The sequence below is a fragment of the Dipodomys merriami genome, unplaced genomic scaffold (assembly GCF_024711535.1).
Source record: "Dipodomys merriami isolate MVZ:Mamm:240054 unplaced genomic scaffold, mDipMer1.0.p SCAF_477, whole genome shotgun sequence".
NCBI lineage: Eukaryota > Metazoa > Chordata > Mammalia > Rodentia > Heteromyidae > Dipodomys > Dipodomys merriami.
Genome location: NW_027206043.1, coordinates 528,250 through 542,763, shown reverse-complemented (window position 1 = coordinate 542,763; position 14,514 = coordinate 528,250). Strand labels below are relative to the sequence as shown.

The 14,514-nt window shown below is 58.9% G+C and overlaps 1 protein-coding gene across 1 annotated transcript; it reads right to left on the bottom strand.

Moving 5' to 3' along the window:
- Positions 1-183: 183 nt before the first annotated feature.
- Positions 184-2,070, bottom strand: LOC138808784 (transcription factor JunB). Its single transcript, XM_069994980.1, has one exon. It carries the CDS (start codon positions 1,708-1,710, stop codon positions 652-654), a length of 1,059 nt encoding a protein of 352 aa, XP_069851081.1. The 5' UTR covers positions 1,711-2,070; the 3' UTR covers positions 184-651.
- Between the last annotated feature and the right edge of the window lie 12,444 nt (positions 2,071-14,514).

Sequence of the window (14,514 nt, the reverse complement as noted above, 5' to 3'; positions counted from 1 at the left end):
GATCTTAGATGCCTGGACGGGGCTGACGAAGGGCCCCCAAACAAGACCCACAAAAGCATGAACCCCACTCCGGTCCCCCCCTCCCTCCCAGCTTGGAAAAAATGACCACAAAAATTAATAAAGAACCTTTTTTTTTTTTACTTAAATAGATTCAATAAAAAGAACAACAAACGCACGCATACACACATTTTAAAATAGACTCTTGGAGAGAGCAAGTTCGTGTTTCTTTTCCACAGTACGGTGCAGGGGGCAGGTGGGGGGATGGAGAGGAGGGCAGGGGGCGGGGGTCCCCTCCCTAGGTGTCCCCGCGGGCTTGAGTACCAGGCAGCGGGGCCAGCTCCGCCGCGATCGCCCCCCTCCTCCTCCTCCTCCTCTTCTTCCCCGTTAAATACACAAATATATTATATTCAATATGAATTGAGTCTGTTTCCAACAGAAAAAAAAATTACAAAAAAATAAAACAAACGTGGAAGGGTTGGGGTTGTTGTAAACGTCGAGGTGGAAGGAGTGGGCGCAGTATGGGCAGTGTGGCCCGGGTCCAGTGTGGCTGGCGACGCCCGGGGGTCTCAGGGCCGGGGCCACGTCCTCGCCCCTCGTCCCCGGGGCGCGCGGCCGTCCAGGCCGGGGAAGGGCGGGGGGGGGGGCGCACGCTCAGAAGGCGTGTCCCTTGACCCCCAGCAGCAGCTGGCAGCCGTTGCTGACGTGGGTCATGACCTTCTGCTTGAGCTGGGCCACTTGCTCCCGCAGGACGCCGGCGGTACTCGACAGCCCCGCGTTCTCCGCCTTGAGGGTCTTCACCTTGTCCTCCAGGCGCGCGATGCGCTCCAGCTTCCGCTTCCGGCACTTGGTGGCCGCCAGCCGGTTCCGCAGCCGCTTGCGCTCCACTTTGATGCGCTCCTGGTCTTCCATGTTGATGGGGGACACGGGCGGCGTGGCGTCGCGGCTGCGGGCCTCGGGCACGGTCTGAGGTTCCTCCTTGAAGGCCGAGGCGCCGCGGCCCAAGCCCAGCTGCGCGGGGTGGCCGCCGGCGAAGGGCGGAGCGTGCGGGAGGTAGCTGATGGTGGCCGTCGGGTAGGAGCTCCCGGTCCCGACGGCGGCGGCCCCGGAGGGGGCCGAAGCCGGAGGGTAGCTGCTGAGGTTGGTGTAGACCGGAGGCGGCTCCGGGCCGCCGGCGTAGACGCCCCCGGGGCCGGCGGGGGGAGCCCCGCTGGCGCCCAGCGACACGTTGGGGGGCGTCACGTGGTTCATCTTGTGCAGATCGTCCAGGGCTTTGACGAAGCCGTCGGCGAAGCCCTCCTGCTCCTCGGTGACGCCGCCGCCGCCGCCCCCCGCGCCCCCCGCGCCGCCGCCGCCGCCGCCGCCCCCGCGGGAGTAGAAGTACTGTCCCGGGGGCGTGGGCGTCGTCGTGATCACGCCGTTACTGTTGGGGACGATCAGGCGCTCCAGCTCGGAGGAGGCGAGCTTCAGAGACGCGCCCGTGTCCGAACCCTGACCGGGAAAGTAGCTGCCGGCCGCGCCGCCCTCGGGGCCCGGGCCGCGCGCCCCGGGCGCTTTGAGCCCGCGGTACGGATCCGCCAGGTTGAGCGCCAGGCTGGGTTTCAGGAGTTTGTAGTCGTGGAGCGAGAGGCCCCCGGGGGTCCGGCCGTATCCCGCCGCCGCCGCCGCGTACGAGTCGTCGTGGTAGAAGGGCTGTTCCATTTTAGTACACATCCGGGCGGCCCGGGAGGTCTGGGGGTGGGGGTCTCCGCGGGGGGCCGCCCCGGGCCCTCGCGGCGGCGATCGGGGTCCGCGCGCCTCGGCCGGATCGTCCCCCACGCCTTCCCCGCTCGCTCCGGTCCGTCCGGTCGCGCGTTCCTCTTCCCCCCCCCGCGGGGTGGGGTGAGGGGAGGGGGGTGCTCGGTACCCACCGAGAGCGGCGGGAGCCTGGCGGGCGCGGGCGCTCGCTCGGCGGGGCCCCTCCGGTCCTCCTCGGCTGCGCTCGCGGGCTCGGCGTCGCTTCTCCCCCGACCCCTGCTGCGGCGGCGGCGGCTCCCCGGCTCCCCCCTCAGGCTCAACTCCGACGCTGGCCCGGCCGCCCTCCAGGATCCAGCCGCTCAGCCCGAGCCCCAGGCTTTTATACCGCGTGTGTCAGCTGCGGAAGTGCGCCGTGATTGGCCGGAGCGGGAGCCGGGCCCCCGCGCCCCCCTCCGGGAGCGTGGGGAAGGGGAGGAGGCGGCTCGCGTCACTGTCAGGAAGCGCGTGTCCTTGTAAACAGCGGCCACGGGCCGGGCGGCGCGGCGCGGCCGCAGGGGGAGGAGGGGCCCCGGGGACCCCGGAGGACGTGCGAGGACCGGGTTGTAGGACTTGGGGGACCAGGGGGTGTCAGGTCTGGGGCGGACCCGGAATAGCTGAGATTGGAGGGCAGGACAGACAGACGATGCACTAGAAGACATGATTCCCGCCCCCCACCTTCAAAAACAAGAAGCCAGGAAAGGAAGGTTACACAGTGAATTGGTCCAGTGGGAGATCCCCGACGCTGGGACTGACTAGGGTGGGGGGGGTGAAGGTCGGACAATTCCAGAGGGGGTCAGCGGGGGGCTGAGGGACCCTTTATCACTAGGGGTTCTCAAGAATCCAAACTGAGGGGTTCCTTCCTCAGGGGGAAAGGGCAGGAAATTTAGATTAAACAGAGAGTGCGCAGAAGTCCTGGGGTCACTGAGATAAAATATATAGGGTGGGAGGGATTGGGATGTGTCTGTGATCACCTCTAGGGAGCTACGAGGAAAATGACAGAATGACAGGAGGGTATCTAATGGGGACAGGACCGAAAAAGGGTCGGTCTGTCTGCCAGTCTGTCTCTCGGTCTCTGTCTGTGGCGGGTGACCCCCTGCTCCCCCCAGGCACCTGTAAACTCTGTCCCCTACATCAAAGGCCTCCCCGAGTCACCCTGGGCTGGCCCGATGTCGTGCCAGCTCCTGGGGCCTGGACCCAGTCGGACGGCCGGGGCGCGGTCGGTCGCCCAACCCCACTCCCTTCCTTAGAAACAGGCTGTGGAGGCAGGAAGTGTGGCAACAGCCCCGAGGGGGGGGGGGGGCCGGCCCTGTCTCCGTCACTCCGATGCGATCCTAGGGGACCGCGCGCCCCCGGCCTGAGTCCTGCGCTCGGGAAGAGAAGCCTGGGCCAGCGAGCCCAGCGGAGGGGCGCGCAGGGCCCCCGACCCCGGAGGCAGGCCTGCCAGCACCGTCCCCCCCGTCCCTCCCCTAATGGTTCCGCCCGGAGCTCCCGCAGGCGGCCGCGAAGGCCGGCCGCGCGCGGACTGTTCCATTGGGCCGCCGGAGGTGGGGGGGGATGCAGCCGGACCGGGATGCCGCCGGAGAGCGGGGCCTGGTCGCTATGGCAACAGGCAGGAGTCGGCGGGCAGGACCAGGGGCGGAGCGACACCCCCCCTCCCGGAGTTTCTCCCCAACGCCCATATTAGGGCACAGGAAGGGGTGGGACCAGCGTTTTGTCCAAGGGCCAGGAGCCTGGAGCTGCGGTAGCTGCCAGGTCCCAGGGCGCGCCCAGGCCCCCGGACGGCTAGTCTCGACCAGCCCCGGCCGCCACCCCCGGGGCCCCCACGGCGGCCTGGCCCGGCCCCGCCCAGCCGCTCTGGGGCTGCGTCTTGCCGGGTCCGCCCCGGCCCGCCCCGCCCCGCCTGGCAGGTTCCCGCCTGCCCCGGGGCCTGGGTCGGACTTCGCCCCCGGCCCGACGGGGCGAGGACGGGGCGGGCTGACGCCTCCGGGCGTCCCGGGCGGCCGGGCGGGCTGGCACGGCGATGCCCCCTTCCTGGGGCACGCTGCCCTTTCCTTTTGCCAGTGTGTCTAAGACTCCCTTCTCCCGTGTGCCCCAGGGTGTCTGGAACCCCTGCCCCGTGTGGACCCGGAGCCTCATTCCCATTTTAGTTTGGAGGTGCCATCAACCCTGCAGAGAACCTAGGCGGGCCTTTCCCCTCCCCAGGTGTTACCCTCCGCTGAGGGCCCCTCCTCCAGTCAAAAAGGCACCAGGAAAGCCAGAGGAAGCCCCTTCCCGGGGAAGAGTACTGGGTTTAAATAATGACACTAAGAAGTCGAACCTGAAGCTAGACTATAGGTGGACTTCCAAGCAGTACCTGAGCCCCTAGAACAAGAGCTGCCAGGCCCCATCTCTCCCTCGTTCTCACCCTTCCAAGGCCCCTGACCTGGCTGAGGCCCAGACAAGGGTTTTTTTTGGGGGGGGGGGAGAGGGAGTTCACCAAATGTGGGGGAGAGAAGGAAAGAGAGAGTCGAAAGAGAAACTGAGCCAAAAAGGGGGCAAGGGGAAGTCCAGCCCAGCAAGATGGGGACAAGGGGCGCGCAAGGGACCTTGAGGAAGAAGATCCCAGAAGCCTCTGGGGGCTATCCCCGTCTTTGGAGGATCTCGGTGACCCCCCCCCAGGGGGGCTCCTCCCCTTTCTTCCTTGCTCCGATGGCTCCCTTCCCCCACCCCAGTCTCGAGGGAGATTCCAGAGGCCGCTGAGTCTGGCGGGCACTGTGCCAGGCCTGTGTCTCCTGCTCATGCTAATAACTAGAACTGGCCTTGCTCGCGGGGGCGCAGCAGCGGGGGGGGGGGGGGGGGGGGGGGCAGGACAACCCGGAGGGTAGCTACCTTTGGGAAGCCATCCTGTTGGTCCCACAGGGAAGAAGCCTAAGACTGAGTCACTCATGGGACAGTTCCAGGCCGAACAAGACAGAAGTCTTAGGGAGGGTCGAGGGGGAGGGCAAAGACCTAGCAAGCCAGAATTTGGTGTGTGTGGGGGGGAGGGGGTGGATATTAAGAGATACCTAAAGCAATGAATGGGGCGATAGGCAGACAGACTGGGAGACTCAGAGACACTTAAGACGGGCTGAGAAATAGTAATTATTCTTTTAATAGCTAACACTTACATGATTCTGACCATGCACTAGACACTATTCTAAAGTGGATTGTGTAAAATAAGTTGCTGGTTGCCTGCGAAATTCCCTGCTGTTTGCAACCTCCAGTAACAAAGGAGAAACTGAGGCACGGGAAATTAATATCCCAGACCTTCGAAATATTAAAGTAGCTCATTGGAGCTGTCCACAGTTGGATGATCACAAGCAGAAGAATGGTGTTTTTTTTTTGTTTTTTTTTTTGATTTAGTCATGGGGCTTGAACTTGAGGCCAGGTGCTGTCCCTGAGGTTTTTTTTGCTGGAGGCTAGCACTTGGCTTGACCACTCTGAGTCACAGCTCCACTTCCGGTTTTCTGGTGGTTCTCTGGAGATAAGAGTCTCACAGACTTTCCTGCCGGGGCTGGCTTTGAACTGAGATCCTCAGATTTTAGCCTCCAGAATAACTAGGATGACAGCTGTGAGCCACCAGCGCCTGGCTTTTTTTTTTTTTTTAATTTCTTTTGTAGCACTGGGAATTGTACATAGAACATCACACATGCTCAGAAAGGCATTTATGCAGCACCAACTGCATACGAAGAAGATCTTTTCGGAAAGGTCTAAATTGACAGTTCTGGGAAGGGGAGACATGGAGTTGGCCCTGCTGTTGGAGAAAGGAGGGGGGAGTGTCCCCCCAAAGCCTTCAGCTTGGGTGTTTTAGCAGGGGGTGGGGAAAAGGCCAGCCAGGGAGGGCGGGGCCTGGCCCAGCTGGTAGAGCCGGCTCCAGGCCCCTGTCAGCCTCACCCTTGTGGCCTGGGCACCGCCCCCTCACGCCGCCCTGCTGGCGCCAGGCCGGCCCCAAGTGAAGGGTGTGAGGCTAGCCCCCTCCCCCTGCTTGCCCTGGGGTGCCCAGACTGGCACCTGGGTATGGCCCAGGCTCTGGGCTCCAGATCAGCACCTGGCTGGGTCAGTCTATGCCCAGCCTTTCCACCCCAGCCTGGAACTTGGGGAGAGGGGGTGGGGGAACAGGGTAAGGAGGAAGTTCATCCACCCCCACCCACAGATCTCTCTGGGGCTTTTGACTTTGGCATAAAGGGACTTCTCCTTCTTATAAATAGTCTGGTGACCCTCCTCTTCCCCCCCCCCAGCCCCACTGACTGGCGAAAGCTTCACCAGGAAGCCTGGGCTGGGGGCTGCCCGTGAGTCAGGCGATGGGCAGGCCAGGGCGAGAACTCACAAGTCACAGCGCCCAGCCTCCTCCGTCGCTGCCCTGGGTGTGGACAGGCAGGCGGCTGGGCCAGAAGCAGCTGAGAATCAATCCCAGAGGCCTTCACTGCAGACTGCTTGTCACTTCCCCCTCCTACCTTGGTGGTTTGGGGGGTCCATCACTCCTGCTCCCAGACAGGAACCTGGCTCCTTAACTTGCGATTCTTTCTCTTCACACTGACTCAGACAAGCACAGGGGGAGTTTCCCACACAGCTGCTAAAATCTCCCAGGGGGTGAGGGGGAACCCTGAAGCATCAATGAACTCCCAGATGTCCCCCTTGACAGGGATGTGATAAGAAAACAGGTCCATACCCCAGCAGGGCCTCCCGGGGGAAGTGGAGGAGCACAGGGAAGGAGGGAAGTGGAGTGTTGGGAGGGGAGAGGAAGTGGCAGGATCTCTGGGGAGGGGCAGATCCCTGTGCCCCCCCCAGCACCCCAACTTCCTGGGGGGGAGTGTGGTGGAGCCCCTTGGAAGTTGGCCTGTGACTGGCCTGTTGGGGCGTGTGGAGTGCGTGAGGTGTGTCTTGGGGCTGGTGTTTGTGTGTTGGCCCAACACTGCAAGGGGTGTGGGGCCTGCCTAGAGTGCTGTTCTGCTTTGTGTAGATTCAGAGTGTGCGTGCATGTGTGTGCGTGCAAGCGTGTGGGTCTGTAGCCTGGGCTGTGTGTGGTTTGTCTTTATGCATGGGTGTGTAGGCTGTATGGAAGAGAGAGAGAGAGAGAGAGAGAAAGAGAGATACCTGGCTAATGTGTGTGTATGTGTGTGTGGTCTGTGGTTTTGCGTGTGTGTGTGTGTGTGTGTGTGTGTGTGTGTGTGTAGTTGCTGAATAGGCTGTGTGTATGTGTGGTCTGTGGCTGATCAGTGTGTGTGTGTACAAGTGAGGCAGAGACTGATATAAAATGTGTGTATGTAGTTGCATGTGTGGCTGTATGTATGCATGTGTACATACATACAGTACCTCTATCGTGGTACCTGTGTCCCTGTGTCCCTGAATGCGAGGCTCTGGTGACCTGTGCCTCTCTGTGCTGCCATGATCATGTGACCAGACCATATCCTAAGTCCATGGTTGTGTCACTGGGGAGCAATGTCTCCCGGGGTGCCACATAAGTGATGGTGTGGTAAATTGGGGCACTCTGTCCATCTGTCTTTTGATGTAGGTCCACTTCTTGCCTCTGATTACCTTCGCCCACTGTGGAGTGTGTGTGTGTCCACCCTTGGTGTGTCAGGTGCTGTGTGTGCATGTGTCTGCACATGTCCCAAGTTGCCCAGTCGGTTTCTCTCTGACCTGGTTACCAGAAGTCTGTCTGTCTGTCTGACACATTCTCCATGTAAAGAACTGATTTGTCCCAGTCTGCCTATTTCTCACCTGTTGCTGCTTGCATGTGTTTGATTTTTGTTTGCTTTTCTGTTTTTGGTTTTGTTTTGCCAGTCCTGGGGCTTGAACTCAGGGCCTGGGCACTCTCCCTGAGCTTCTTTTGCTCAAGGCTAACCCTCTACCACCTGAGCCACAGCCCCACATCTGGCTTTTTCTGTGTATGTAGTACTGAGGAATTGAACTCAGTGCTTCATGCATGCTAGGCAAGCAGTCTACCACATTCCCAGCCCCATGTATTTTTCTTTCATTTACTTTTTGCATTGCTAGCAATCAAATCCTAAGCTCAACTTCAGTTGTATAAATTGATTATTATAAAGGCAGTGTACAGAGGGGTTAGAGTTACGTAAATACATAATTCAGGTAAAGAGGACATTTTCTTTTTTTCTTTTTTCTTTTGCTGGTCCTGGGGCTTCAACTCTGGGCTTGAGTGGTATCCCTGAGCTCCTTTTGCTCAAGCTCTATCACTTGAGCCACAGCACCACTTCCACCTTTTATTTGTGATTAATTGGAGATAAGTGTCTCACAGACTTTCCTGCCTGGGCTGGCTTTGAACCATCTCAGTCTCTTGAGTAGGTAGTATGACAGGTGTGAGCCACCAACCCTAGCAAGAATACATTTTTTTTTGGGGGGGGGAAGGGTCCAGTCGTGGGGCCTGAACTCTGGGCCTGGGTGCTGTCCCTCAGCTCTTCAGCTCAAGGCTAGCGCTCTACCACTTGAGCCACAGCGCCACTTCCGGCTTTTTTCTTTTTGCTTATGTGGTGCTGAGGAATTGAACCCAGGGCCTCAGGCATGCAAGGCAAGCGCTCTTCCACTGAGCCACCTTCCCAGCCCCAAGAATACATTTCTTTTTGGACAAGATCATCCCTCCCTCCCCTCCCGTTTTTCCTTCTTGTCTCCACCCACAATTTGTATAGTTCATTTTCCACATAGTGTCTAGTGAGTACCATTGCTATGTTTGTTCACCTTTTGCCCCTCCATTTCTGTGCCCCTGCTTACCCTCCCAAAGACAAATAAACAAGACAAAAAGGAAAAAAGAAAAACAACAGAAGAGGGGAAAGAAAACTTCTTGTTTCCATTTCCTGCAATTCACTTCCACGACTATTATACGATCAGATTCCCACAAGTTCAGCGTCTTACTGTGCACCCCGAACTCCCCTGTCTTGTTTTTGAGTGGGTTGTTCTGGTCTGGGTCCGTCATTCCCTTCCCTTGCCCAGACCCTGTCTGTGTGTCCCCTGGCTGGCGGTCCCTGTGCCAAGGTGACAGGGTGACTGTGTGCCATCGCCCCCAGTCTGGCCACTCTAGGCCTTGTTTACTCTGCCCCTGGCTGGCGTCGGCTCTGCCCAGGGAGGGGCTGACCCTCCCGTCTGTCCAGCGGATGTTCGCGAGACGCCGTCTCCTTCGGACACCCCCTCCCTGCGGCCACCCCAGGGTCAGGACCCAGGCGTCCAGGGCAGCGAGGGGGTGGGGTTCGGGTGGCGTGGGGAGGGGGGGTCCCTGTCAGAGCGCGGGAATGAGGGTGGGGGGCGGGGAAGGGACGAGCCCAACAGGTTCTGCCTCATTCCTGCCCCGCCTCTCACTTCCTGGGTGCCTGCCTGGGGCAGGGGGTGGCCACTGTGAACCCCACGGCCTCCCAGCGCCCGGGTGGGGCACGGATCACTCCCTCATGTTGTGCACCCGGACAGGATTCTCAGGTCCCAGGGACAGACAGACAGACAGCGGTAACCCCTCCCTGCCTCTCACCATGTCCAGCTCTGAGACGAAAGCATCCTAGCTACTCATCGTCGTGTCCCCAGCACAAGTCGGCTGGACATAGTCACCCACACACCCCATATTCAGATGGGAAGAGTGAGGGCAGACACAGGATTTGAACTCAGCTCTGAACGCTGTTCCCTGGGACTCCCCTCCCCCCTTCCCCTTTAGCACCTTCCCTGCTTCTGGTTCAAAAAACAAAAACGGCCCATTGTGGGGTGCACTTGGCACCCAGGCCCCCATGAGGCCAAGGGGGTACCCGCTTGTTCTGAGTCAAAATGGGCCCCTAGATGAATAAGAAAACGGCTTTAACTGTTCCCTCGCCACGGCGGGGCTCTGCCAAAACTTCCTGTGGGTTGGGGGGGGGGCGCTGGGTTCCCGGGGGGGGGGCTGCCAACTCGGACCGGTGGGAAGCGCCCGGGGGTCCCTGGGCCGCAGCCAGCGGGGTGGGGGACCCGCACCCCATCACTCCTCTCAGGCCCCGCATCTTCATTGTCCTGGCTGTCTGGTGGTGTGCGTGTGCATGCGTGTGCGTGCGTGCATGGGGGGGGTCCCTAGCGTCCGCAGCCCCCTCCTCAGGGACCTGAGTCACCCCCGAGGTGGGGGGAAGCCGAGAAGGGGTGAGTCACCGGGGTGGAGAAGCAGGAGCTGGTTTGTGGCCAGGGGACCCCCGGACTGGCCTGAGTCACGCACACCCCGGACCTGGCTGGCCTCCCCCCCTCCAGCCCCCCAAAGCCTCCTTCCTCGGGGGAGACGGGGTGGGGGAGCAGAGGGGCGGCTGGGAGGGGAGGAGGGGTGGGGGCGGGGTGCAGCCGCCCGGCCGAGCGCGGGAAGCGCTGGTTCCCATGGCAACCGGGCGTGTGGGGGGGAGGGGGTGCCATCTCCGCTCCGCAGAGGAAGGGTCCTCCCTCCCGGGGACGGCCCCTCGCCGCCACGGGGGAGCCCCCCCGGCGCTCGCTCGAGGGGCCCCAAGTTTCAGGTCGGGCAGGAAAGGGTTAACGGCAGCCCCTCGCTCGGGGTTTGGCCCGCGCGCGGCGCCCCGGCCTCGGCGGGGCTGGGCGGGGAGGCCCGGCGCGCCCCCGCCGCCGCCCCCGCGCGCGCGCACGCACGCACGCACGTACGCACGCAGCCCAGCTACCCCCCTCCGCCCTGCTTTCACACGCACTACCGCGTCGGCCTCCACGCACGCAGCGACCCCCATGGTGTCTCCACGTCACGCACGACGCACGCCCGCGCCCCCGCAGCGCGGGGAGGGGCCTCCCGGGGGAAGGGGCGCCCCACCTCCCCTCGCCGAGATGCGGGGTGCAGCCCCCCCATCCCGCACGCGCACACTGAGCCCCAAGGCTGGTGTGACCCTGACACACACATGCACACACACACCCCCTCCTGCATCCTTCCCAAGGTCACCGCAGGCTCACCGGATGCACCTGCCACGCGGGTCACCCGTAGCGTGTGCGGGGGACACAAACAGAGCCACGCACGCCCCCCCCCCCCTCCCCGGGGCCATCACAGAGCAGGGCAGAAAGTCCCGGGTCTGGATCGTCACACACACACACACACACACACACACACACACCCCTCCTTGGAGATGGTGGCCACAGAGACACGAGATAAAGGCAGAGACTTAACACAGGACACAGGAGTAGGATTCCATCACAGAAAGCCACAAGGCCACGACGGACAGCCATACTCAGATAGTCAAAGGCCCGTGGACCAGGACACATGGACCACAGAGAAAATGGGATCACAGACACACAACCCGAGGCCATATTGAAGGGCCGACTGTCACCTTCCACACCAAGAGCAACAGGGACCCCAATCCCTCCCCCCACCCCCCAGGTTTCCTAAGGAGGATGGTGAAGTAGGGAAACACACCAGCAAAAGATACAATCAGAGTAGCCAACCAAACTGCCTGACCATACAGAGATACTTGGAGAGCATGAGATTCCCGGTCACCCTAAAATGAGAGGTTATACCCAAGATGCGTGAAGCCACCCCCTCACTCCCCAGTTTTATTGAAAACATCCCTTCTTATTGTACCTAGAGGGGCACAAACTATATGATGCCAAGACATAATGGGAGCTGGGCACTGGTGGCTCACACCTGTAATCCCAGCAACTCGGGAGGCTGAGATCTGGGGATCATAGTTTGATCTTGGGCAGACAAATTTGAAACTTTGTGTGGGGGGGGGGGGGAGGGGGGCGTTGTAGAGCTTGAACTAAGGGCCTGAGCACTGTCCTTGAGCTCTTTTTGCTCAAGGGTAGTGCTCTATTACTTTGAGCCACAGCTGCACTTCCGGTTTTCTGGTGGTTCATTGGAGATAAGAGTCTTATGGACTTTCTTGCCTTGCTGCTTTCCAACAGTGATCCTCAGATCTCAGCCTCCCGAGTAGCTAGGATAACAGGCTTGAGCACCAGCACCCAGCTTTGTGAGACTATCTCCAATTAACCAGCCAAAAAAAAAGAAAAAAGAAAGAAAAGAAAAGGAAAAAAAAAAAAAGCTGTAAGTGGAATGCTTCAACCTTAATTGAAAAAGCACCCAGACCCTGAGTTCAAGCCCCAGTACTGGCACAAAACCACACCAAGGCACAAATGGACACACACACACACACACACACACACACAATCACAGACCCCTCTGAATACTCAGAGACACAGAAACAGGGGTGGAGTAGGAGAGGACTTCCAGGCAGAAGGTCAGCATTTGGGGTACAGGGGTGCTGCCAGATCCCCCAAGGTGATGGTGTGTGAGGCCTACCCAGTATTTTGAGTCAGGAGGGGAGATGGGGTGGGTACTGTCTTCCTCTTATGGGACCCTGAAGCCCCAGCCTTGATGAGTGAGTCCTTGCCCAGATGTTCAGGCTGGAGGGGCGGGCCAGGGTCCAGCTGTGGCCACAGGGAGGGTGAGTCACAGGCTTCCCAGCAACACAACCCAGGCTGGGCCCAGCTGTTCCTGGAAACAGGCAGGCGGGGGTGGGGGTCCCCAAACCAGCTAGGGGCTTCTGGCTTAGATCTGGGTAAAAGGAGGGTTCTGGTCACTCCCAAACTTTAGGACTTCCTGTATTGAAAATGGCTTTGCATCCATCCCCTAAATCTGAGGATGTGTGTATGTGCCAATACTGCGGCTTGAACTCAGGGCCTGGGTGATATCCCTGGGCATTTTTGTTCAAAGCTAGTGTTCTACCACTTCAGCCACAGCTCTACCTCTTGGCTCTTTGGTGGAAAATTGAAGATAAGAGCCTCCTGGACTTTCCTGTGCAGGCTGCCTTCCAACTACACACTTCAGATCTCAGCCTCTGAGTAGTTAGGATTACAGGCAGGAGTCACTGGCTCATGGACCTTTATTTTACTCTTCTTTTTCTTTTCTTTTTTTTTTTTTTGGCCTGTCATGGGGCTTGAATTCAGGGCCTGGGCACTGTCTCTGAGCTTCTTTGGCTCAAGGCTAGTGCTCTACCACTTGAGCCACAGTGCCACTTCAGGCTGTTTTCTGTGTATATAGTACTGAGGAATCTAACCCAGGGCTTTATGCATGCTAGGCCAGCACTCTACCACTGAGCTGGGTAGCCTCTTCATTTTACTCTTTTTTTCTTTTTCTTTTTTGGTGTTGTTGGCCTGAACTCTAGGCCTGGGCGCTATCCCTCATCTCTTCAGCTCAAGGTGAGCGCTCTACCACTTGAGCCACAGCGCCACTTCCAGTTTTTTTTTTTTTTTTTTTTTTTTTTTTTTGTCGGTCGTGGGGCTTGAACTCTGGGCCTGGGCGCTGTCCCTCAGCTCTTCAGCTCAAGGCGAGCGCTCTACCACTTGAGCTACAGCGCCACTTCCGGTTTTCTGGTGGTTTATTGGAGATAGGAGTCTCACGGTCTCTCCTGCCCGGGCTGGCTTTGAACCGCGATCCTCAGATCTCAGCCTCCTGAGTAGCTAGGATTACAGGCGTGAGCCACCAGCGCCCGGCCACTTCCAGTTTTTTAAGTAGTTTATTGGAGATAAGAGTCCCAGATGTTCCTACCCAGGATGGCTTTGAAACATGATCCTCAGATCTCAGCCTCTGAGTAGCTAGGATGACAGGGGTGAACCACTAATGCCTGGCTTTACTTTTTTTTTTTTTTTGTCGGTTGTGAGGCTTGAACTCTGGGCTTGGGCGCTGTCCCTCACCTCTTCAGCTCAAGGCAAGTGCTCTACCACTTGAGCCACAGCACCACTTCTGGTTTTCTGGTGGTTTATTGGAGATCAGAGTCTCATAGACTTTCCTGTCCCGGCTGGCTTTGCACCTGCGATCCTCAGACCTCAGCCTTCTGAGTAGCTAGGGTTACAGGCATGAGCCACCAGCTCCCAGCTTTTTTTGGGGGGGGGTCCGGTCGTGGGGCCTGAACTCTGGGCCTGGGCGCTGTCCCTCAGCTCTTCAGCTCAAGGCTAGCGCTCTACCACTTGAGCCACAGCACCACTTCCAGCTTTTTTCTTTTTGTTTATGTGGTGCTGAGGAATCGAACCCAGGGCCTCAGGCATGCAAGACAAGCGCTCTACCACTGAGCCACCTTCCCAGCCCCCAGCTTTTTATTTTACTGTTGACTCCCTGGATATCTGGGATGTCCCACCAACATCAGGACAATTTAAATTGATTCCCTTAAAATTTCCCCTAATCTTCAGAAATCTCTGTGACATGTGACACTCACTCCAAAATCTATAACTATATTTGAAGTTCCTAGCATGCTCATGCACCTCCCTTTTATTTTTTATTTGATTTTTTTGTTGGTTGTGGGGCTTGAACTCTGGGCCTGGGCGCTGTGTGCCACTTCCGGTTTTCTGGTAGTTCATTGGAGATCAGAGTCTCACAGACTTTCCTGCCCCAGCTGGCTGGCTTTGAACCATGATCCTCAGATCTCAGCCTCCTGAGTAGCTGGGATGACAGGCATGAGCCACAGGGCTTCAATCCCTTTTTCTTTCTTTCTTTCTTTTTAGTGTTGGTCCTGGGGCTTGAACTCAGGTCGTGGACAGTGTCCCTGGACTTTTTTTGTTCAAGGCTAATGCTCTGCCACTTGAGCCACAGCTCCACTTCTTGTTTGTTTGTTGGTCATTATTATTTAGTTATAGGAAGAGATTCGATCACTTGTCTTGGTCAGTGTCGTCCCTTCCATCATTCTCCCTCATTTTCTAACTGTTCCTGGTCCACCTCTCTCTGCCACCTGGGGGGGGGGAGGTTTTGTGTCCCCCTTTTGGTAGCTCCCTCTATTCTCAAGGATAGGGGAG